The sequence below is a fragment of the Sarcophilus harrisii genome, chromosome 6, assembly GCF_902635505.1.
Source record: "Sarcophilus harrisii chromosome 6, mSarHar1.11, whole genome shotgun sequence".
Lineage (NCBI taxonomy): Eukaryota > Metazoa > Chordata > Mammalia > Dasyuromorphia > Dasyuridae > Sarcophilus > Sarcophilus harrisii.
The window spans coordinates 29,766,488-29,793,089 of NC_045431.1; the positions used below are offsets into that span (position 1 = coordinate 29,766,488).

The window sequence follows — 26,602 nt, forward strand, 5'->3', positions numbered from 1 at the left end:
GATAACCAAATGGTCTTCTAACCACACAAAATGTTCATATCTCACATAGACTATTTCTTCTGCTTCTCCTTTTCCATAATTTTATATTGGCTTCACCCCCACAATCTCACTCCCAGGCATTCAAGGTTTAAATCTTACAGGAATCTCCTGATTTATTTGTTTCTTACTCTGTGAATCAGACACAGAGTTCCTAAAATCTCTTTTAAAATCACCTACTTTTTCCCCTAGAGAATCGTGAGTTTCTATATAATATTGTACTAGGGGGAGACTCTTGGGTTCTACAGAAAAATTCACCTGTACTGACAACTTATAGTGACAGATTGAACTTCACTTGAGAGGAACAAAATCTATTTCCAGCATATCAGGGTGCTTCAGCCTGCTGGACTCTACTATCTCCTTTTTCCAAAAATATACTTCTCCTTTCACAGATTGAATCTAGGCTCTGAATTGTAGCAACTCTTGTAATTCGTGACTCAGCTTTTTTTCTGCTTATGATGACTAATTTCTTAACCTTTTTGGTTCCTTTTTTTTTTTTTTTTTTTTTTTTTTGAGTTTAACCAGAAAAGGAGTTCTCAATGCCCTTTATTATTTTGCCTGATATAGTATTCACCCCATTTACTAGGGTCAACTAGTAAGCTATTATCTTTTTTGGAGGGGGGGAGAAAGCTTGTTCCTCTTTTTGCTTTAGGGTTTAACATTTGTCTGTTTTTTAGTTCAGTTGTCAGTCTGATTCTGAAAGTCCTATTCTAAATCCCCAATCCAAATCTAAAATTACATTTATAGATATAGATATAGTTTTATTTCTGGAATCCTTTTTAGGTACGCTGGCTATCTAGTATTAAAATCTGACTCATTCTGAAAGACTGACTTTTGGAAATTTTTAAATTAGAAATTAGATTTCATTTGTCTTCCTCTAAATCAGCCATTCCACTAGTGAGTTAGAAGAAAGGTCATATTTCAGAGATGTAAACTCCTTCTGGGGCCTTGGTGAGGATTTCAGGATATCTTAAAACCCCAGAGTTGAACTGATTGGATTGAAGGTGGCAGTAAAAGCTCTGATTAGAGGTAAGACCCGATGGGGATGGGAAGGGATGGGAAGGAGGAAAGGAATCGTATCCTTCCTTGCAGATATTGAATCATCAGATTTAATGTGAGGTTACTGAGAATTTAGTCTTCTCCCCCTTTTTTAGTAACTCTTATAGCTGCCTCACAAACTTTTACTAATAATTAAAAATAGATTAGAAATCAGTCACTCCATAGAAATTATAACTTCTCTTTTGTGATATGCCTGTTTTTCTTGGTGACTACTGTTAAGTCCAACATGTGATAATGAGACATTAAAATTGAAATGTTTACCATGTTTGGGGGAGTAACAAAATGAGCTACTTTTCTTTCCCTTTGGCAGGCAAGCTCACTACCAGATCTGCTGTTTGTTCTCTGTTGTCAGGCACAAATTTTCCTGATGATTGGGGAAGAGTCAAGTGATTAATAAGCCTTAATTAAGCACCTACCATGTTCCTGACGCTGTGCTAAGCGCTGGGACATTGTAGCAAGAAGAGGAATGTAACCCCCAGATACTGATGTAGGTTGAGTCATGGGAAATAAAGTTGAGCTTCAATCCATTTGATGCAAGAAGGAAATCTCTAGTTTCTGGGGTAGTACCTTCTCCTGGATCTTTGCCTTCATTCAGTGTCTCTGCTGCTGATTATCTGATTATAAATAGCTATCTTGGAGCATTTCACTAACGTTGTCTATCCTTGGCTATGAAATGCTCTCATATAAAAATGCATGTCTATTTTTAAAAATCAGCACCTGAGGTTAAATGCTGGTTTATACAGATAGTTAACTTCTGCTTCATGCTTGTCATTTGCATAAAATATCTCTTTTTCCTGGTGCTGTGCCTCGACTATCCTTCAGAAGTTGGAAAGTCTTCCTTCATCTTTGGCTGCTCTTTTCATCCTGTTGTTTCTTTGTCCACTGTAACCAAGGACAGTGTAAACAGCTGTGCTCTTGCACAAGGTCTGAACATCTTGGGCAAAGTATAGTGTGATCACAGCGTGTTAGAATTTAATTTTTAATAATTGCTGCATCCTTATTTTCTTCAAAGAGTTAGTTCAGAGACAACTTTAAGGAAAAAAAAATCAAATCCTTGGGGGAATTTCAGAAATAGAAAGTGGATATTATTTTACAGTTTTTGTTCTTTTCCTCCATTTAAAAAAAATACTTCAAATAGCTCAGTCACACTGGTATTAATTCAAAAAGGATTGGAGCAGGGTCTTTACACCAAGGAACATAATGTAATGATTTTCATTGCATGCGAATCTCAGGACTGACTTTGTACAGCTTTTTCCAGGGATGTATCCTCAAATCCTGCCAGGATCTCCCTCCTCCATTCTCTGCTTTTCATTTTTAATACCTTGTAAGATTAAGGAAATATGAAGTTTCAGACAAACACCGATATATCTTGCTATTTTTTTAAAGGAGTTTTCTTTGGTTTTTGCACTTTTGATGACTTAGTAAAGATGAATCACGCTCATCTTTAAAGGCAAAGACAATCAGGATTTGGGGCTTGTAGTGCTGACATGCTTAGGTAGAGTATTCTGGGGCAGAGGTGTCAGACGGGTCCCTTAGCTCTCCCAAGAATCTCCAGCACCAGCGTCAGTCAGTAGTGAGCACCTAGTTGGCTTCTCCTCTGTGTCCTAAACTCTTAGGAAACAGAAAAGGCAAAAGGTAGTCCCTGCCCTCTGGAAAGGCAGGAGTTAACGTGCTAATTCCTATTATGCTACTCCATCCCAGAATTCTTGGGAAGAAGGCATATTGTCAAAGTGCTATACAAAATGCAAATTCGGATTAAAGCAATGAAACTTGGAAATAGGATACCTCTAAACAGAAATTTTAGATTAAAATGGAGTTCTTATGAAATTGTAATGTGTCAATGCTTTCATTCAAAAGAAACCTACAAACCCATGAGTTCCTAAGCCATATCCTCAGGGATCCTTAAGTGCAATTTAAGGACACCCCCATTTCTTTGGGAATTTGACACCACTGCTCCAGGGTACCCCATCGCTGCTATTGGTAGTTTCTGCTGCTTCTGAAGAGAAAAAAAAACTTTTCCTCTTGCCTTAAAGCATCCCTCTATGGTGGAATCCTTCAGAAACCCAAAAAGGGGAGCTTGATTGCTTGCAGCTTATTGTTGCACTTTTTAATTTTTTGCTTTTAGGAGCATGAGTATGCTTGATATGCGGTGTGAAGAAGAAGCCGCCCAGCCCCATAGCAGGGCTCGCCAGGAGCAGCTGCAATTCATCAACAGCCAGCTGAAGGAAGAGGACGACAAATGGCAAGATGTAAGGACAGCCGAGGCTGCTCTGAATTCCCCCCCTTCCCCTCCCCCGGCAGCCGGACCCAAGGGGACACTGTGGCCTGGCAATTAGGAGATTGGTTGGGGAGAGTGGGTCTGGAAAGCCCAATAGCCACATTCATATGTGATGATCACTTGCTGTGTCAAGCCTTAGTTGTGCTGATCTGTAAAATGGACACTACATCACCACAATATGATCACATCTTTATTCAGTATTTTCTATGTTCTAGGCAGTTTTAGGAATGCATAAAAAGACCGTCTTTCTCTCCCCCCCAAAAAATGCAATCCCTGTCCTTACATATTTTTGTTATTCATATTTAATACTTACTAATAATACATAATTTGTCCTTGCATACTTATTAATATTCATGCCATCTACAATACAGGGTGGTCATGAAGAAAGTTTGTTTTCAACCTTCAAGGGCTATGAAAAATGCAAATTAAGAGTGAAATTATAAAACTAGGAGACAGGAAGTCATTGAAGTATTTGAACAGAAATGTGACATGATGCTTTAAAAAAAAATTTAATCTAGTATTAGAGGTAGCAACATGTCACTGAGGTTGCTGAGCTTGGAATCAGGAAGGCCAGAATTCACTTCTCACCTGTGGGAGCTTGGGAAAATCACTTACCTAATTCTCTAAGTTTAACAAGCTTGAAGACTTATCTTATAGGTCATTAATGGGTTATAACCTGCTTAGAAAAAGTACATGCTGAGAAAATCCCAAATCTTACGCACATTCATGTGAGCTAGCATTAGTGACCAGTTTATATTGGAATAGGCAGTCATAAAAGCTCTGAGTTAATTGGGAATCGGGATAGTGCATGGGAATCTTGATTGCCATAGCTCATTACAAAGCACCTAAAAGAAAGCAGCAGGTCAACTCTGTATCATCTCTTCTCCTATACCTACCTAATCATCAGAAAACTAGAACTACTTATCAGGTCAGAACTCTGAACTTGAATTTGAACACATTTCTTCCTTAAATATATTCTCCCCTCTTGTGCCCTGAGTTTTTTCCAGGGAAGAGAATATTTCTTGCTTTATGAAAGCTTTGGATTCTGGAAGATGCTCCTGATCTGACTATGCTAATGGAAGCCAATGATACAAGAGCTCAGGGGCTAAGTTGGAAGTTATAAATTAGTGGAGGAAGCTGTGTTAACCTGGGATTAATTGGTGATGATCTCTTAATGGCAATATTAGAATTACCACAGATAGTTTGCTCTATAGAAGATGGAAATTGTATAGAAGAGATTTTAAAAACATAATCCTATTGTGATGGAAGTCCCTGAATGTCTCCCTCACATGAACGGCCCCACTGTCCAAATTATTGATTCCAGAGCTCTTTCTAGAGAAATAGACTGATAGTATTTCTGTAGTATACCTGTAGTAATTCCTTCCTGTCCATGAGGGAATTAATGATTTCTAAACAACCCAGAGAAAAAAGGAAATTGGAATGCTCCATCTCCTTATCTCCACTCTCTGGTTTCCTTCCAAGCCTTTGTACAAGTCCTTCCTTTTTAAAGAGACTTTCCCTTTGTAATTTCCTGCCACTTTACTTCTCTTGACTTCCTTCTGAAATAATCTTCCATTTACCCCATATATATCTTATTTATACATATGTGTTTGCATTGTGTCTCTCCCATTAGAATGTGAGTTCCAAGGGCAGGGGCTGTGTTTTTGCCATTTTTTTGTTTGTTTATTTATTATTTATTTATTTATGGCCATCTTAATGCTTTGCCCAGTGTCTGGTAGATAGTAAGCACTCAATAAATGCTTGTTGACTTGACTGTCAAAACTATACTTTGCAAGCAAAGTGGGATGGTGAGTAGTAAAAAGCTCTTAAGGAGAAGGATGGATGCATTCGATGCCGTGAATGTCTGAAGGAGAGCATCACTTTGTTACTTTTCCTCCTTTCTAGGACCTGGCTCGTTGGAAGAGCCGTAGAAGAAGCGCATCTCAGGACCTCATCAAGAAAGAAGCTGAGAGGAAAAAAATGGAAAGATTATTGGCCGGAGGTGATGGAACAAGTGAAAGAAGGAAAAGCATTAAAACCTACAGAGAGATTGTTCAGGAAAAGTGGGTTCTTTAATTTTTTTCAATGTGAAATATATATATATTTAAAACTTTCATTATAGTCTTAACTGTGTGGTAATTTAATATTCTATTATAACCATCCATCTAAAACCAAAAATAAGTCTAAAAGGTAAAAGTTTCGTCCAAGAGCTATAATTCTTATTCTGCAAATATAGTTCTTGAATTGTTCCTTCAGCGCCCGTCTGGGCTTTTACTCGTGATCATCTTTGCAAAGCGTTTCAATGGCATCTCTGTTGTTGCTTTCCCTCTGTTACCTGCATTAGGGAACGGAGGGAGAGAGAGCTCCACGAAGCCTACAAGAACGCTCGCTCCCGGGAGGAGGCCGAGGGGATCCTCCAGCAGTACATCGAAAGGTTCACCATTAGTGAGGCCGTCCTGGAGCGCTTGGAGATGCCAAAAATTCTGGAGAGAAGCCATTCAACAGAGCCAAACTCATCTTCCCTGAAAGACCCAAATCCCATGAAATACCTGCGGCAACAGTCACTGCCTCCTCCCAAATTCACTGCCACTGTGGAAACCACCATTGCTCGCCCCGGTGAACCGGACCCCAGCATTGCAGCAGGCAGCGTGTCTCCAAGCAAAACTCTCGTTCCCAAAGCAGTGCCTATGCTGACACCCAAGCCTTACCACCAGCCCAAAAGCTCGGCCCCAGATCTGAAAACCTTCAAGGTAGGGCTGCCTTCCCTGAGCGCGCCATGGGACTGCAGACCCCGGGAGGCAGAGTAGGGGGAAGAGACCATGCACTTGTTCCCTTTGCAAACAGAGCTAAAAATATACACCCCAAAGGATGTGTCCCTCCAAAGATTTGAGTTTAACCAGAATTAGGAAAGAGGTCTTACTCCTCTAATCCCTAGCTTCCTAAACAGGATTCAGTAAATGTATATTATAATGTATATATGTTATATATACATATATAATATAAATATGTATAAAATATATATATACACATATTTATATGTATATTTTATCATATATAAATGCATATGTGTATATACACATACATATGTATATACAGATTGCATATATTAAACATGCACACATGTATGCATGTACCGAATAGACCCCTATATGCAAATTTGTGTGTGCACATGTATACATATGCTCATATACGCATATAAACTGTGTGTTTATATATGTATATGTTTAAGATGCCTCTAGACCCAGAGTTGTATAAAAATTTCTCAGTCAGAAAAGAGGAGTAAGTAGAAAGAGTTTAAGAAGCCCTGGTCTAACCCACAGTGGCAAAGATTCAATTCATGTACTCCATTGTGAGATCAGCTCCTGTATATTCCATATGTTCTCTGAGATGGTAGAGAGTCATGGATATCTAATGTGAGGGATTCGCAGCCCCTCAGTGTGGCTCTAGCTATTTTCCCAGGTGAGGGCGCGTGATGTATATTGGCTTCTGGACTTGGAATCAAAAAGACCCTCTGTCATTTAGTAGGTATGCAGCAAGGGGCAAATCACTTAATTTTTTTTTCCTCAGGCACTTGGGTTAAGTGACTTGCCCAGGGTCATGGAGCTAGGAAGTGTTAAGAGTCTGAGATCACATTTGAACTCTGGTCCTCCTGACTTCAGGGCTGGTGCTCTATCCACTGCCACCTAGCTGTCCCATCACTTAATTTTTTAAACTCCATTTCCTCATCCATAAAATGGGAATAATAATAGCTGCAAGGTTGTTACATGGGTTAATAATAGTAATCGGTACCATTTCCATAGCACTTTGATGTTTACAAAACTCTTTACACATGTAATGTTGTTGAATGATCCCAACAATGCTGAGAATTAGGTGCAGTTATTATCCCCAGTTTTATAAATGAGGAAACTTAAGCTGAAGGAGTTATTTTCTGAGCAGTTTTTTGGACATTTTTCTTAAGTCCATTTCCAGTGTCATGCTCTGCATTACCCAGCTGCTTTTGTGAGATACAGACTATTTTAAGCATATGGCCATTTTTAAAGTATTATAATAATGTAAATTTATTATTTGGAAGGAGATAGAAAAACTCTCCAAAAATATAATTTAAGAAGGCAATATAAGCTGTAAAAGAGTAAATACATCCTTTAAGAGGGAGGTGCCTGAGATCAAATAATCAACATTTTGATTCACAAGTGAACAAATCAGAAGGATACATGGCTATCTCAAGTGGTTTTTAGTGCCTGAGCTGTCCCTTTTTTCTGAAAAGAAGGATGGCAATATAAGCTATAAGCTCAACTGATTATGGACAGAGAAATGTAAACTGGATCCAGAACCAAGAAACTTGTGAAAACTGAAGCATCTTGCCCACCTCCTCCAACTCTGCTCTTTATTCTTGGAGAGAAAGGGTAGGGATCATATCACAAGGGAGCATTCATCCTTTGTCTCTGATCCTTTTCATGGCAAAGAAAAATCAGCTTCTATTATCACTCCAAGCCACATGGGGTTATAATAGCTGCACAGAAGACAGAGCTGGAATTCAGGGCTAGGAGATTCAAACTATGAGTGCAAGAACATTGTTTACTTAAATTAATTGGTTGGCACAAAGTAGTTTATCTTCCTCATTTAATTTAAAAGTACACAAGCCTAAACTTTCTGACCTTTGCTGAAAGAAAGAGACAGAGACAGAGAGAGACACATACACACAGAGAGAGACAGAGAAAGGGCTTTAGTTTCATTGCAAAAACATCTTCCTTTTGTCTTCAAGTAATTTGTGTCTGTCTGTTTGAGGCAATCGGGGTTAAATTTGTTTTATTTTTCAAGTCCTAGTTTTATAGCTTGTGTTCAAAGGACAAGTGAAAATTTCCCTGACCTATCTGACTGGCTGAGGAAGTCTGAAATGAAATGGAGAAGCAGCTCCTGAATGGTTTCTGTGGGTGGGTGCAGCCTGAGCTCACCAAGAGCTTTGTTTTACATGGAGCTCTTATGGTCAAGATTCTCTTATAGTTGGATTACCTGCTTAACCCTAACAATCAAGCTATTCATGAAAATGATGTTATATTGAGTTGACACAGAGCAGGAGAAGGAAATGAGTTGTTTAATTCTGCCTCTGAGGGGATAACCTGAATGTCTGCTTTTCTCTCTTTAGTGTAAATAGTGTAATGTTTTATTTTAAACAGGAATATTCGAATGGATGACTTGTATCCCAATTTTGTGATATCCTTCCCCCAGGCCCCTTCTGCCTTTACTTTTTTCCCCAGTATTCTCTCTGTCTACCCCATAGGAATGACCAGCAGTAATGTTTGATAGGATCACTAGCCCCCTTTTTTTTGGTGACAGCATTGGCTCTCATCATCAAAATTCATCTAAACAAATTGACTTGGAGAAATGGGAGTAATGGGAACCTGGAATTTGAGAAGCAGCTGGAAGCTTTTGATTATATAGGGTTAGCTCTTATCAATTCTCACCCCCTTCACTTAATGAATTATCCCAGGGTAGAACCAGGTTTTGTTGAAATGCATGAGACAGAGGAAGAAAAGTTACCTGCTCCTGGGCAAGAAGTGGTTGTGTTCTGTGCATTGTGCATCTCAAGCTCAGGTTTCTCTCTCTCCCCCCCCCCCCCGATCATTTCAGTAAAGCCTGAGGAACAACATGGGTGGGGAGCCTTTTAAGGAAGGGGTGAGTTAGCGATACTTCATTGGCCGGCACCATGCTTCCTGGAACACCAGAGGTTTTCTTGGGTCTTCCCCACCATTGTCCCAACAACTTGAGATGAGATTCCCTGGAGAAATCCCCTTATTGCAGAAAAGAAGCTTTGATGGCTAAAGAGAAGATATCTTATTCTACAGCAGCAAACACCAAATAATAACAGGGAAGAAGCCATGTAGATATGGACAATTGTTGTCACATTTAGCCGACTTCCCTCAAATAACTATAATCATCACCATTGTTAAGGGTGAGGAATAGTGAATAGAGGATTAGATTTGGAATTAGGAAAATCAAAGATCAGAACAGGCCTTTGATACTAGGCAAGGTGACCACTTAATGTTTGTCATCCTGCCTAGTACTAAAGACCTGTTCTGATTGTCTGTAGAGATGTAATAAGAACTAACTGGACAACAGGAAGAAAAGTAAAGTAAAGTAGAATTTTAAGAAGCCTATTGAGATGATTGATTACCTTTTAACTACTATACAAAAGCTTCTTGTAAAAATTTAAAACTTGTAATTTAGATATTCTAGTTTTTCAGACATTCCCAAACTTTCAAGTACCCCTTTCTATTTGATGCTCATGTAATATAGATACTGAGCGAGATCCATGGTTCCCAAGCTGCACTACCAAGCAAATTCATGGGGATTCAAGGATGCTGTGGAATATTTACCTCATTTTTAGGTAACTTTTTAGGAAATTTACCTGATTATTTAATAAAGGCAAAGATTAGAACTTACCCTAAAGAAATATTAGGATTTAACCTAACTTCATAAACATGGTTAGTAGATGTTTCTTTTGATTTGGTGGGTTTGTGCGAAAATTACTGAGACACTAAAGACACCATGAACTGAGGAAGTTTGGAAGTTTCTGGGCTAGATCACTGGACCAAATCTGAAAAAGATGAAGTTCAATAGGAATAAATATTAAGTCTTACACGCAAGTTTAATTTCACAAGCATAAGATTGAAACTTGTGGCTAGACACATTTGTTCTGAAAAGAAGGTGGGGTGGTTAGAAGGCTTTTCAGGTTCAAGATGAGTGTGGGGAACAAATACTCTTGGGCAACATTAAGAGAAGTAGCTAGGTAGTCCTAGGCTTGGAATTAGGAAGACCTGTCTTCCTGAGGTCAGATTCAGCCTCAGATACTTACCAGCTGTGAACCCTGAGTAAGTCACTTAACTGTCTCAGTTTCTTCATGTATAAAATGAGTTGGGAGAAGGAAATGGCAAATATCTTTGCCAAGAAAATTCCCAAATGGGGTCACAAAGAGTCGGCTACAACTGAACAATGATATTTGAGTCTAGGAATAAGTAGATTATAGGCCCACTGTAGTCTACCCTTCTCAGGTCAGATCTGGAATATCTGTTCAGTTCTGGGTGCCATATTTTAAGACAAATTGGAGAATATCCAGAGGAGTGGAGCCAGGGTGGGAGAGGATCTCAAGATCATGGGCTTAGTTAAGAATGAACAGGGGAAGAAATAATCTGGTTCTGCTTGGTCCTGATGATCAGAATAAGAAAGAATTGGATGTTTCAGTGATTGGATCTTTAAAAAAAAGATCAGTTTAGACTTGATGTTTGGAAAAATATCTAATAACTAGTGCCTTCCTTCCATGAAATCCTACCTTGAGAAAGAGAGCTTTTCTCTTCCTGGAAGCCTTCAAACAAAACCTAAATAACTGTCAGTTATGCTATAATGAGGATTTCCTGTTTGGGTCTGAGTTTGAGGTTCCAAGTTTGATTCCATAATTCTATGGGTTTTTCAGTATTTGAATGTTTTGCGTCGCCATATTCTTTGGTTATTAGGTTGTATTATGGTTTTTGTCTGCTTTCCTATTTACAGGTAGATGAAAAAGTCAGCGTGAATGGAGAAACTTTTAATGGAGTAGAAGAAGAAAAAGAAAGAGAGTGTACAACAGCAACATTTTCCCCCTCGTTAACTAGATCGCAGAGATTTGAAGGTGTGGCCAGGGTGGACGGTTCCCCAGTGGAACTGAAGCAGGACACTAGTAGCATTGAGATCAGTATAAAGAAGACAAACTCCCTCAACAGAGAATTGACAGTAAGGAAAAGCTAAGATTTGTTATTATGTGTAAGATCGCTCTGTTTTTAAGTCGGCCGCTAAAAAGGAGAATTCTGTAGAAATTAATTTCAATTTTTTTTTATGATTTGGGTTAAAAGACCATATAATGTAGTTTATGGATGACTTACAGTGTATTTAAATAGTGTCATTGTTTGGACCTAATTACTTGGTCTCACTTTTGCTTCTTGTTTATATTGCTGAGGTCTCAAAAATTGGTTTGAAAAAAAAAAAAGAGATATGAACTAAAAAAAATTTTTTTTACTCCTGTTTTTATTTACACGTGTCTATATATGTATGCATATGTGTGCACATATACACACATACATGTGCATATAGGTGTATAAATCCACTTGTGCATGTACATGCATATATATTATGTATACGTGTGTTGCGTACATATGCACACAACCTTGGGGAAGTTGCAATAATTTGATTTTGAATATATGCCAGTAGCCAAATGGTATATCGAACCTGAAGATGTATAAAACAAAAAAGAAAAAGAAAAGAAAGAAAAAAGGTGTTTTCACTTGGAAAAAAAAAATTGGAAAGAAAAAGGTCAATGAAAAATCTTCAATGTAAACAGAGCTGATATAATATTAACCCACTGATCCAACTTCAAAAAGCAGTGACCAGATTAGAGTATTTCAGTGTTCTGTTGCTATATAAATTTTCTCTGTGGAAAACATGTAATATGTAACAACAATAATAATAATAATATGTGACCCCTTAAAATTATTCAGAGCAGGAGGTAATATCTTCATAAATAAGAGAAGCTTATATTACTGATGGCAAAACTTTGAAAGGCAAACATTTGACTAAAATCCAGAACTCATTAAAAACAGCAAGAAAAGAATTCCAGAGATGGGGGTGAGAGTTTGCTCCTTTGAAGTGGGAAAACTTATTATAAATATATAGGGAGTTTTGAAATTGAACAGCTCTCCCACTCACTAGAGAGGAGTTTTTCTTTGTTTTACTGAACAAAACGTTGACCTTGCAGATAGAATACATCTTTGAAAGGGTAAGTTTGACCTTTTTTCCAACACACTCATCCCAAACATCAGTGGAAATTTTGCAGTTTAAGCTTACTGTGTTTTGATTTTTAGAATGAGCCTATTAGGAGTGTGATGTTAGCAACTTTTTCATTCTTTTCCCCAGCAGCTGCTGCTTTGTTTTTTAAAATCAGCATAGTGGAAATATGAATTCTGACTCCTAAATTACAAGTTTGAAAGCTAGGTCACTATTTGTATAACATGAATGTTACACATTTCCTAGTCCTATTCTTAAATAGAAATAATTTCCTATTATTAGTGAATTTAACTTTTCAAGAGTACAATCAGGCTTTTTATCCCTTCCCTAAGGTAGTTAGGGAGGTTGTAAGTCTACCCTTCCCCATCCAAGCCCTGTGGAGACATAGAACCAGACTCATGGCCTAAAATAATTTCCTCACCATGGCAACCCTTTGCCTTGTCTCCAGCAAGACAGCTTTATCATCCAAGCAGGTGTCAATCCTTCCAGTGTGGCAGTTGGTTTTATCGGCTGCTCACCTGAAGGGGTTTATAAATTATCTTTATTACTGGCACACCACCTGAAGTTTAGAGTTTCTTTGCTAGAATAAACACCAGCTGGTGCTCATTAAACTCACTGCCCAAAGAGCAGGCATTTTTCATTGTACTCATTCTAAATATTTCTTTCCATTGTCTCATTGTCTGTCCTTTTTGCTCCAATTATTTCTGATGAATGGATGAAATACCTCGCTCTATCTGTACCAGACATCCCGATGAATTTACAGTGTTCCTCCCTTACCATACTGCGAATTACCTCAAACCTGGCTGCTTCCGACTTAGGATGCAGAGCTGATTTCATCATGGGAATATCTCTTCAGGGCTTTTGTTTGCTTGTTAGCCCTCCCACCATTTTGGTGTTTGAGTTTGCAAAAAACTGCACCATCGTCCTCACCATCCATTCTTGTCTTATCCGGGCAGAAAACTCTGCCCCGGTCTATGATCCTGTTTGTGATATGTATCCCTTGTGATAGTAATGCATTCTTGACAGAGCAGAATTTAAAGTAGAGAATAAAAGGACCCAGCCTTTAATCTGATGCAGATTAAACTACTGATGCAGATTGCTTGGTGTCTGTACTTTGGATTTTAAGCTCAAATTAATGATGGTTTTCTATCTTCTCTTAATCTAGATTAAAATATATGGGATGAACATTGGTACAGTAGTGTAGACCTATAATCCTGCTACTGTGGGAGATTACTGAAGTGCCAGGGTTCTGAGATTTAGGTAACACAGTGAATACAAGCAGGAGTTAGGAAAACCTGAGGTCAAATCTGACCTCAGACCCTTTCTAGTTATGTGACCCCAAGCAATTCACTTGACTGTGTTTGCCTCATTTTCCTCATGTGTAAAATGAGCTTTAAAGGGAGGGCAAATCACTCCAGTACCTTTGCCAAGAAAGCCTCAAATGGGATTACAAGGAGTCACAACTGAAGAAACAAAAAGGCTAAAGCCAATTGGGGTATACTTTATTTGACACTAATATGGTGTCTTCCTGGAAACAAGGGGCTACCAGACTGCCTCGGCAGGAAAGGGAGAAAACCAGACCGTAAGAAAAAGAGCAAGTTAAAGCTTTCCTGCTGCTTAAAAGTGAAGCTGGTTCTATGAGTGCCTGATGCTCTTACAGTTGGGTGACATATGGAGATGACCTAGTCAGTTGATCTGTCTATCTATCTATCCATTAATCCATCCATCCCCCCATCTATTTATCTATCTACATATGTATCTATCTATCCATCCATCCATCCATCCATTTCTATACATGTATCTATCTTTCTATCAATGTATCTATCTTTCCATCTTTATCTATCATCCATCCATCTATGTATCTATCCATCCCTTCATCTATATATCTGTCCATCCATCCATTTATCTATGTATCTATTTATCTAAACTATATGGGATAAAGCATTTAGATCCTACAATAGGAGGAATTTAGTACTTTTAAAAATTAATATTAAAAAACATTCTTAAAAATATTCATATTCTAAGTAGCAAATTGCTACTCGGTAGTACATTGTTGGTTTGGTTTATTTTTTCCTTTCTTTTTTTTTTTTTTTTTTTATAAAAAGAACAAGACAATTCAGAATGATTGTTCCCCCTATAATGGAAGGTATATCCCTAATCCCATATGAAACATGAAGATACTTTGCCCACAAAACATTTATTGAGTCGTCTCAGACTCTATGGCCCAATAGATCATAGTGTGGATGAGTTTTTCTTCTCTACTGGATTAAGGCAAATGAAGATTAAGTGACTGCCCAAAGTCATACAGTATCTGAAGCCAGATTTTAACTCAGTTCTTTCTGATTCCAGGCCTGCAACTCTATTTCCTAAGCCATCTTGCTGTCACTCAAAATCTTTTTAAAATTGAATCTTTATTCTGTTTTGGCATAATGGGATTTTGCTCCTTGGAATAGGATATTTTTTGAACAGCAAAAATATGTTTGGATGTATATAGTATATTATTCTTATCTATATATTGTATATTATACACACATATATAAACACACACACACACACACATATATATCTTCCCAACTTATGTCCTTTTCCAACCCCAGCATTTTTTTACTAGATAATCCAATCGGAAACATACACACACCCACGGAATAAAGTTCTTTGTGGTTTTCTTTTAACTATATGGTCCAAGTTATAGCCTAGCCTCCAGTTACAGCTCTAAAAATGTAATAAGACCAAAGATTCTACTTTTATATTGAATCAAGAAATAACCTAGAGACATCACTAGCCCAGATGGACCCTCAAGGAGTCTGGGAAATTCTGGAACAAACCCAGATATAGCACAGGGACTTGAATATGAGGAGAAACTCCTTGCCAAACTGTCTGGCCTTGTTCTTACAACTGTACACTCTTGAGTTAAGCATCCCATTAATAGTGTATAACTCACCTCATTAGCTTTACCTAACCACATTTAGCTGGAATTCAGAAATCCAATGGAACATCGAATTAGAACAGAAGTTGGGTGTTATACCGTAATGACGTTTGGTTTTTCACTAAAATGTTTTAAAATTCAAGTTTTACCATTGACATACTAAGTATTCTACTGGGGAAATTTTTAGCTCTAGCAAAAACATTATATTAAGGAAATCTTTCCATAGCGAACTGACTTCGAATTTTCTTTCATTCCGTGTTGCTCCAAGGAAAACATTTTCTTGGCTGGATTTCATTCTTGCAGCAATTACATTCTATCACAGAGACAAAATTATTTTGTTCTGAGGACCAACAAAAAAAAAAGCTTATATAGCAGAATAAGGTGACTAACAATGGAAGACCCAACTTCAGTGCCTCCGGGGGAATGAAATTAGCTCCAGGCTTATTTCTATTTTTGACCCATTTGTCCAGTTCTGTATGATTCTCAAAAGAATAGTGTTCTCTTCTTCAAATAGTGTCTTTCATCCTAAAATGCTTTTCCAAGGCATCCTACAGAGGAGTCATCTCACCCACCACCAAATTGTCACAATTCCTCAGGAGTGAACGACATCTGTACAAATGGCCTCCTTCATCAGTGGGCAGGCAAGATTGTGAAGTCAGAAAGTGGCTAGTAACCTCAGCCAGATCATAAATTTCTCCACTTGGAAGCAACTTTGCAGCACATATACTCCAATTATCCTGGGCACAATTCATTTCAGTCCCCCCTTTTTCATCTGAAATCCCTTCTTCTTTGATCTATGAACCTACCACTCTGATCAGAGCCTCTGTTTGAACACATCTGTTTCACTGGAGAACTCTTATACAGGAGTTAACTGTACCACTTTGGGACAACTCCATTCGCTAAAAAGATGTGACTTATATCGAGTGAAATTTGCCTCCATGTTTTTTAGACCCACAGGTACCCCAATAGACATTTGTGAAAATCCAGTATGGATCAGATAAGAGTTGGGATATTTCCCTAATGTCTTATGGCACTGAGTTTCCTATGATTCTTTCATAACTCTGCTGTGGTATATTGAATTAGTTTAATTTTTCCTGCCCTCTTTTCCTTTTTCTATTCAATTTTTTTCTACCCCTTTGGTATGGAGGAAAAATAATAATATTCCCCATTCACAGACAGGTCCCAAATTAAATTAATAAGCATGACTTTTATTTATTTTTTTTTTTATTTAATAGCCTTTAATTTACAGGATATATACATGGGTAACTTTACAGCATTAACAATTGCCAAACCTCTTGTTCCAATTTTTCACCTCTTACCCCCACCCTCCCTAAATGGCAGGATGACCAGTAGATGTTAAATATATTAAAATATAACTTAGATACACAATAAGTATACATGACCAAAACATTATTTTGCTGTACAAAAAGAATCAGACTCTGAATTATTGTACAATTAGCTTGTGAAGGAAATCAAAGATGCAGGTGTGCATAAATATAGGGACTGGGAATTCAATGTAATGGTTTTTAGTCATCTCCCAGAGTTCTTTTTCTGGGTATAGCTAGTTCAGTTCATTACTGCTCCATTAGAAATGATTTGGTTGATCTCGTTGCTGAGGATGGCCTGATCCATCAGGACTGGTCATCATCTAGTATTGTTGTTGAAGTATATAATGATCTCCTGGTCCTGCTCATTTCACTTAGCATCAGTTCGTTAAGTCTCTCCAGGCCTTTCTGAAATCATCCTGTTGGTCATTTCTTACAGAACAGTAATATTCCATAATTTTCATATACCACAATTTATTCAGCCATTCTCCAACTGATGGACATCCATTCAGTTTCCAGTTTCTAGCCACTACAAAGGGCTGCCACAAACATTCGTGCACATACAGGTCCCTTTCCTTCTTTATAATCTCTTTGGGATATAATCCCAGTAGTAACACTGCTGGATCAAAGGGTATGCACAGTTTGATAACTTTTTGAGCATAGTTCCAAACTACTCTCCAAAATGGTTGGATTCGTTCACAACTCCACCAACAATGAATCAATGTCCCAGTTTTCCACATCCCTCCAACAATCATCATTATTTTTCCTGTCATCTTAGCCAATCTGACAGGTGTGTAGTGGTATCTTAGAGTTGTCTTAATTTGCATTTCTCTGATTAATAATGACTTGGAGCATCTTTTCATATGACTAGAAATAGTTTCAATTTCTTCATCTGAGAATTGTCTGTTCATATCCTTTGACCATTTTTCAATTGGAGAATGGCTTGATTTTTATAAATTAGAGTTAATTCTCTATATATTTTGGAAATGAGGCCTTTATCAGAACCTTTGACTGTAAAAATATTTTCCCAGTTTATTGCTTCCCTTCTAATCTTGTCTGCATTAGTTTTGTTTGTACAAAAACTTTTCAGTTTGGTATAATCGAAATTTTCTATTTTGTGATCAGTAATGATCTCTAGTTCTGCTTTGGTCATAAAGATCTTCCCCTTCCACAGGTCTGAGAGGTAAACTATCCTATGTTCCTCTAATTTATTAATAATTTCATTCTTTATGCCTAGGTCATGAACCCATTTTGACCTTATCTTGGTGTACGGCGTTAAGTAATAAGCATGACTTTTAAATAACATAGCTTGATCTACTAATGCTAGAAGGTTATATATTGTGAGCCTCTCGGTTCAAATCCATTCACTTCAATAATTATTAAAAGGAAAACACGTGGTAAGCACAGATGAGATCTAATTGATAAAAATCTCAGGAAGTGGTTGAATATTTACTAGGAAAATATACTCAAAATAGAAGTGTCAAACATGAAAGTGGCCTGAACCTGATGAAAATGTCATTGAGAAATTTTAACAAAATAAAATATAATAAAACATAAATAATATTACATTTTAAAACTAAATCTATCTGTAGCCTTCAGGGTATCCTTATATATGGATTAGTGAACACTTTTCTATTTTAACACTGACTCTAAATTACTCCATCAATAAGCATCAACAAGTTCTTATTAAATGCCCTCTACTGTTCTTGGTGCTATGAAAGATGGGAAAATAGACCCAGGTGGTCTTTGCCTTTAAATATAAACTTACTGGATGTGGGGGGAATGTTACAAAACAAGTTATATAAAGAAATAGCTATCCAAAGACTTCTAGGACTAATAATCTAGCATTTTTAAAGTGGGGAAAGTTATCAATCAATATGATATAAGAAATGATAAGATGTAACATAATATAATCATTTAAATTTTTGCAAAGTATTTTACAAATGTTCCAGGATAGATGAGAGTAGATTGGTTGAAGTTCAATGATAGAAGGAAAAATTTAGGCCATTCCTTTAATTGTACTTTAGTTGAGAGGAGGGGGTGTTGTACACTATTGGGGGTACATTTTCCTCATCTTCAAGATGCCTTGAGATCTTCAGCATTAATTGCAGCCCATATGTACATTTGGCAACTATCTGTTAAACACTGAATATGTGCAAAGTACTCTGTGAAGCCCTAGGAGCCCATACAAAGATAAGACAGCTTTATCTTGGGAGGGCAGAGGGGGAGGAATGGGGCATATAATTATAAGACAAATTAAGAGCTTAAGAGAGGACGAGGAGATGTCCAAATGTGATTTCATTAATGAACTTCAGGAATGGAATGGATGCTCCTTCTGCCAAAGCAGACTGGCAACTCCTCTGTAACTCAGAGTCTTCTAGAGTGTCTTGTGGCTCTGAGAAATTGGGATTTCCTCCTGGGTAACATAGCCCAGAGGTATCGGAAACAGGACTTGTACCCAGATCTGCCATCTCTCCACAACACATGCAGCCTCTATAACTTACGTTTTTATAGAACTTGGAGGTTCATCAAACGCTTTCTTACAATGTCCCTCAAGGTAGGGCAAATATTATTTCTCCTATCTTACAGATGAGGAGTCTGAAATTCCGGGAAATGACTTCCCTGTGAACATAGAGCTAGTGATATCTGACTCAGGATCCAAATCCAGGGCTTCTGACTCCAAATCCAGCTCTCTCATTTATTAGAGAGTTTTTAGTTTTATTAGTATTTTAGTAGTTTTATTAGTATTTGGTAGTTTTTTATTAGTATTTTGTTTTGTGTTAGAATCTGAGCTGTGAGTAGTCCTGAAGGCATTCAAGATCTCAATATGACATCAAAAGTATGGTAAGATATCATCAGACAGCAACATGTTTGTGGGGTGAGAAAATAGTCTCGTGAATGAGGGACATAAGAAACCATAAAAACTGGCTGAAATTTAAGGGTTATCAACAGAAAGCCAACATCCCTAAATTTCATTTCCTGGAATCTTGAGATTAGAAAGAATTTTGAGATCACCTGGTCTGTCTGCCATCCTCCTTTGGCGAATGAAGAAACAGAGAGGATATTGGTTTGCCAAAGGTCACACAGCAAATGAATAGCAGCCATTAGAACAGCATCCAGACTTCCTGACTCCCCGCTCATTGCTCTTCCCACTCCATAAACCCGGCTCCACAAGCCATGTCTATTTCTTAATACATCTTGGAAATTGTACCTTTTGTGAGTAAATGTTTGCTTGGCGCAGGGATAAAAGGGCAATTAGAGGAAAGACAGAAGCTGTAATTGGCATTTGCCAACATGCCCATTAAGAAAGACTGTCATTTGATCTAAATAGACAGCTCCCAGAAATAATTTGGTCTGACTGTTAGAATCCCCAGCTAGAAAGGACTTTAATAAGTCACTTCATCCATTACTCCTCTTGTTTCATACTTAGTATCACAACTCTCTGAGGTGGATTTTAAAATCTTATTTTTATGGAGATCTTTTGTTTTTATAATATCTCCATCAAACTATCCCTTGTAAAAACAGATAATAATAGAAGAAAATAGAAAAATAATAATAATAGAAGAATAATATTAAATAGAAGAAAAATGGAAGGGGAGGGGGAAAAAGCAGTTCAAATCAACACATCAATCATGTTTGATAATATTTACAATATTCCACATCCATAGCTCCCTGACCTGCAAAGAAGGAGGTATAAGTATTTTCAATTCTTTTCCGTGGCCAAGATTGATCACAATGAAAGTGGTTTATTTTTATGACCTTGGTTTTAAGAGCTAAGTCTATCCCACAAACTCATTTATACTCATTCTCATTGGATGGTTGTAATATGATGATAGTTTGACTTTTGTCTTAAGGGGTGTCAGAAAAAGGCAGTGAGTGATATTTCAAAAGAATTACTACAGTAACAAGTCCAGTGAGGTGGCAGGGTGTAGTGAAAACAACTCTGGCTTTATAGTCAGAGATTCTGCATTCAAATTCTGCTTCTAACATTTACTATCTAGATAAATTATTTAATTTCCTCAATTTTTTCATCTGTAAAAAAAGAAGCACATCAGACTATATGGCCTTTTGGACCTCTTTCAGCTTTAAATCTGTGATCCAGCTAACCAAGTAATATAAAACCTTCAGTTTCTATAGAGGCCTAAGGTTTGCAGAACACTTTCCCCACAGCAAAGCTGTTAGGTAGGTGTTACAAGTATTATTATCCCTATTTTCCAGTTATGAAAACTGAGGCAGTCTCAGTGGCATTTAAATTAAATTTCGCATCCTTTTTTCTCAAATTATCTGCCATGCTGCCCCTCACAAGTAAAATCAGCATAACTTATAGTAATGACTATTTGTGTTAAGCCTGAGCCTACCTTGTAGATCTCTGTAAAAGGAAATTTCTGTGAATTGACAAGAAGAAGGAAAAAATATAAACCTTGAGATTTATTGAGAACTTAGGGGAAGATACTATATGTAACATTTAATATTTCAAAATAAAGTAATAAAAATGGAATTAGGTTTTTGAGGATTTTACCCTTTTGAAAATAAACAAATTTCATACAAATAAGGTGGGTTAATTGTATTTTTTCCAGAAAGACTTTCCTTCCCTTAAATATCTAAATATCCCTTCCTCTTAAATATCTTTTATCATAAAATAATTGTTCTTCTAGGAACTCTAAAGATTTTTTTCAGTTTTTTTTTTGTCTTTCCCATTGTCCATTATTTTTCATTCCTCTTGCTTCCTCTTGCTTACCTCAACTCCCCAAACTCCTACCCACTGACCTCCCCAGCAGTCCCTCCTTCTCTTATTGTGACCAGCTCCCTTATGCCAACTAGTCCCAAATAACCTCCTCCCACTCCCTGCAGGCGCCTTCCCACCAGCTTCATTGCTCTTCTCCCTCTTTTAATTTCACATTTAGCAAATGTCAAACAATTTTTCGGTGCCTAAAATGCTCCATTTCTACCTCCTCAACAACATTAACAAGGCTAAAGCTAGATGTAATATTTTCCCACCCTGATGAAGGTATAGGAATTCTACTTCGTATTTCAATAACTCGGTAACTTTTTCTTCCAGCAGTCCTGGAAATGTATAATCAGATGGCTGTTGAAACATTGCTCATTGTATTAAAGGCTTTTGCGAAGGAGCTGGGACCAATTGCAAATTCCTTTTCAAAAACAGATTTCAGCAAAAGCCTCTTAGAAAACATGTTTATGTTCTTTTCAAATGTAATTGTAGGGATGTTGCATTTAGCCAGTTCTGTTTATACACAACTTCTGGCTTTCTGTCTAATTATGACTATACACACAAGTTTATGGAATGATCTTGGCTGCAAAGGGGATCCTAGGCAGTTTACTGACATTGAACACATAGGAGGTCTATCATTCTGGGCCTCCTGGGCTATTATACCTTTGCCCTTCTAGATAAAATGTGAGGTGTACAGTGCTGAGAAGAGAAGTAGTTTAAGATCCCCAGTTATGGTGATGGGGTCATTTTTCAACGTTTGATTGTTTGTGACCCCATTTGGGGTTTTCTTGGCAAGGATACTAGAATGGTTGCATTTCCTTCTCCAGCTTGTTTTACATATGAATAAACTGAGGCAAACAGGGCTAAGTGACTTGCCCAGCATCACACAGTAAGTATCTGAAGTCACATTTGAACTCAGGACTGTGAGTCTTACTGACTTTAGACTCAGTGCTCTATCCATTATGGTACCACCTGGCTGCCAGTTACTAGGTGTCTAATACCAGATTCCAAGCCTAATGCTACACTATTTTCTGTTGTTTTTTCCTTAGATTTTATTTTTTTATTATATAATAGCTTTTTATTTTTCAAAATACATGCAAAGATAGCCCTCAACACTTACCCCTGCAAAACTCTGTGGCTTCATTATTTTCAGCCAAATAACTGCCAGAAAGCTAGGCTATAGACTTCGTTTGAAAATCATGAATTCTGTGAATAATTAGGTATACTTACTTGGGCCATGGAAATTCTCCAAACCCTGCATTTAGAACTCTTTGTGTAGTCATATTTCAGGATAGATTTGGCCTTAGAGCCAGTTTAGGAAAACTACTGGGACCTGACCCTTTTCCATATGCAGCTTAGGTGGTTTTGTGCCTAGAGTGAAAAGGACATGGGGATAAAATACCTTAGAAGGAATGGAAAGCAGAAGGCAAGTCAAGTATTTTTAATCATTCCTAATAGGAGGTATCAGTGCAGCTAGGTGCTGCAGTAGGTAGAGCACTAGGTCTGGGGTCAAGAAGATTCATCTTCCTGATTTCAAGTCCTGCCTCAGATACTTACTAGTGTGTGATCCCAGGCAAATTACTTTACCTTGCTTGCTTTAGTTTCCTCATCTATCAAATGAGCTGGAGAAGAAACATGAAGAATTGGACACAATTAAAATGACTCAATAACAATGATCCCTAGAAACAAGAAGACAGAGTCTCTAGTTCTTGAAGAGCTTGTGCTATAAGTGGGGATGACAGCAGATCAAAGCCAGCTGCAAAGCAGAAAGCAAAAGGCATGGATGAGAGGTATTAGGATATAGTGGAGGAAGGATGTCGGGAATGGATCCCAGCGGCCCTTCCTTAAAACTTCTTTCAGGAAGAAATAATCAGAGGAAGAGGTTCTATGGGTGGAAGTTGCTTTCAGGGTGAGAAGGATGATAGATAAGGTAACTTTAGAAGCCTAAAGGGAAATTGTGGGAAAGGGAAGTCTGTAAAGGTAGTAGCAGGACACAGAAATGAAGGAAAGAAGAAAGGGAACTGTGTGAACTAGGTTTTCAAAAACTTGGGATTTTAGATTTCAGACTTCCTCTCAAATGGTCCATCCTTTTGGATGCACGGAACTACTTGGGGTTTGGGGATACGATACCATATAGTGTTACAATATATAAAATATTAAAGTGTTTTAAAAGTGATAATGTAGGTAATAGAAGAATTTGATGTTATATATTTGTAAATCAGATTTGTAAATTTGTAAAATCAGATAAGAATACTTTTTTTTTCTTTGTAATTAGATTTACAGTAGGTTTGTAGGTGTGTTGCATTTTTAAAAAGTTTAGAAATGAATTCTTTTGACATGTTGATGAAGTTTGCTGGTGCACATTGAAGGTCTTTTTGTGTTTATTTGTGGTGACAAGAAACCATCATATTCTCAGGAATGTAATTCAGCCATCTGGCATGGCATATTGGCGTTTCCCAGAATCAAGTAACTTTTATAATTTAGTCCATTTGTGTAGAAATTACAAAAAAAATTAGCATTCTGCCAGTACTATCCAACAGGACAATGTGACTGTCATTTTTACCATTATGAGATGCATGGTCTTCTGAATTCTCAAAATTCCACTTATTCCTCAGTTGATTTTAATGTTTTAATAACTGTGTCAAATTATTCTCTTTATAAAAACTAAAAAGAAAATCTATGTTAGAAGTATTCATTATAATGCCAGAAACTTTGACCCATTCAATTCTTTATAAGCCTCTCAAAATTATATAAGCCCAGAAAACCACTTGTTTAAAAACAAACTAGGAAACTGAAAATTTATATGAGATGAAATGTCATGTACATTTTTATCTAATGATGTTTTCAAAAGTACTTGTTATTCTTAATCATTATGGTCTTTCAGTATGAGTATAGGGTTGGGATTATTTCCTGACCCTTTATAAACAAAAATTACATTTTACCTCTGAATCTGCCATTTAGATTGTTCATATCCAAGAACTGAGGGCTTTTATGTAACAAGTACTTTTAAGTTTAAAATTTTTCATTAAAAATATAACTTACAAATAAAATATAAAATAAATAAGTAATAATATAAGGCCATTCACATTTTTAAAAAAATATTTGAACCCAGACTTTGGAGGAAAAAATTATAATTGTAAAAGGTGTAAATTTAATTTGTAAAAATCCTAAATAATTAGTTTGTTTTTAGAATGTATAAAAAGAACAATCACCTTTAGCCATGTAATAGCAGAGTTTTTCGCTGCTGAAAAATATGCTAACAATAACATATTAATCTTGGTTATCCTAGGATAGGTTATCATGTTTTTCATATGTGTTGAGATTCAGATATATGCAAAGTACTCTGCCAAGTTAATAAGAGGATAAAATGATGTACAAAATATCTTCCCTGCCTTCAGATAGCTTACAGTCAGTCTCGTATATAAACACCTACTTTTTGTTCAGTGTTAAATGCCATCTAAGTGCTACAAGTTAACATATAGAGGAAAGAAAGAATCATAGAGGAACTCAACGTGATTGGAGAAGGCAACATTGAAGAGATGATCCTTGGGCTGAGCTCTGAGGGCTGAGCAGGCTTTGATAGTCAAAGTTTAGGGAGGGTTTCTAGACAAACAGAATGGTGTGAGCCCAGGTACGGACACAAAGAAACCCAGTGGATCATAGAGGAACAGGGAGTTTAGGAGTTTATGTATGAGAGTAATGGGAAGTAAAGTTGGAAATGTAGAAGGAAGCTAGATGGAGAGCCTTGATTGCCAGATTTTTTAAACATAATGCTTTACAAATATTCACATGATAATATCAGGTGAGATAGCTTGGCTTGGAAAGAGATTAAGGTTAGGGAGCCACATTAGGAAGCTAGTAGTCCAGTAGTTGATAATGAGTTTTAGAGAGAGTCTGCTTTTTTAAAAAAATCAAAAGGGCAAAGTATTAGTGCTTCAGCTCTATCTTTTAATGAAAATGTTTTTTCTTACAGACTTCCACCACTGAGGAAGCTAAACTACCCCCTCAAAAGGATGAGACTGATGGTGGACAAGAAGAAAGTGGGAGTACAGAACATGACTCAGGTTTGTTCCATGGGCATGCAGTTTTTGGGTCATTTTAATAGGCTTTTAATCCATAGTCTGTTTTCCTTTAAATTTGTTTTTAGCACATAATGCTTTATGAATCATATTGGGGGAAAAAATCAGAAAAACCATGAGAGAGATTAAAAAAACAACAACAGGAAAAAGAAGTGAACATAGCATGTGTTGATTTATATTCAGTCTCCTCAGTTCTTTCTCTGGATACAGATGGCATTTTCTGTCCAAAGTCTATTGGGACTGCTTTGGTCACTGAACCACTGAGAAGAACCAAGCCTTTCATATTTGATCATGGCATGTTCTTGCTGTAACTGTGTACAGTGTATTCCTGGTCCTGCTTGTTTCGCTCAGTCTCAGTTCATGTAAACCTTTCCAGGATTTCTAAAATAGCTTGTTCATCATTTTTTATAGACCAATAATATTCCGTTACCTTCATGTACCACAATTTTTTCAGCCATTCCCCAATCAATGGGCATCTACTGCTTTTTCAATTTGCTTTCACAAAAAGAGCTGCTACAAACATTTTTGCACATGTAGGACCCTTTCCCTCCTTTATGATTCCATAGTCTTTTTCTATGAAAGGCTAGTCAGGTAGACCACAGGCTCTCAAAGGACAAAGCTTAGACACAGCTCCAATGATAGAATGCTACCCAAGAACCATCACTGCAGTTAATCATGGCAGCTCATGGACAAGGGTACCCTCCCTCTCCTTTTCCTCCCATTATAGTTTGCCCAGAATTCACTTTGAAAGATGCCTGACTATTTAGTACAGGAATTAGGCTCCTGAAATTCTCATAGTCATTAACATTCACATACACAAGGATTAATTGCCATAATGTTACCTTTTGGTATGAACTAGTCAAGTGATGGGGTGGAGGAGTTGTGAGAAGAAAAAAAAAATCCAGATTCTTAGTATATTAGTAAGAGATATGGATCAGGTTTATTCTTGCTTATGAAAGGGAATGAAAGCATAGGGAATCAGAGCATGTGTTGCAGAATGATGAAAAGAGAATCCACTAGTTTATTACTGCTAGTATAATCGGTTGGGATGCTAATATTCAGTCCTCATTAGAACATAGGTCTTTTGGGGAAGGTCACTAACTAACCATTATACATTTCAAATATAATGATTACAGTCCTGTCAAAGCTAATCTTGTTCTTTCAGGTACCCTTTCTCTAATCACGTCAGTGAAACTATTGATTTTTCAAAGCATTAAAAGTCATTCCTTCCTTACTTTTTTTTTTCTTCTTTCCTTCTTTCATTCCTTCTTTCTCCTACATCCTTCCTTCCTCTCGCTGTTCCTCATTCCTTTTTCTCCCTCCTTTTCTTCTTTCCTTTTTTCCTTCCTTCCTTTTTTC

General features: G+C 37.2%; 1 protein-coding gene across 6 annotated transcripts in view; it reads left to right on the forward strand.

Annotated features, from left to right (window-relative positions):
- Positions 1 to 26,602, forward strand: part of LIMCH1 (LIM and calponin homology domains 1) — a 337,259-nt gene that overhangs the window by 274,511 nt on the left and 36,146 nt on the right. For all 6 annotated transcript variants that reach the window (XM_031943870.1, XM_031943867.1, XM_031943872.1 and 3 more), the window contains 5 exons: positions 3,221 to 3,344; positions 5,279 to 5,436; positions 5,718 to 6,123; positions 10,919 to 11,137; positions 25,138 to 25,228. In XM_031943870.1, coding sequence (XP_031799730.1) covers positions 3,221 to 3,344; positions 5,279 to 5,436; positions 5,718 to 6,123; positions 10,919 to 11,137; positions 25,138 to 25,228 — 998 coding nt within the window. The remainder of the gene's footprint in view (positions 1 to 3,220; positions 3,345 to 5,278; positions 5,437 to 5,717; positions 6,124 to 10,918; positions 11,138 to 25,137; positions 25,229 to 26,602) is intronic.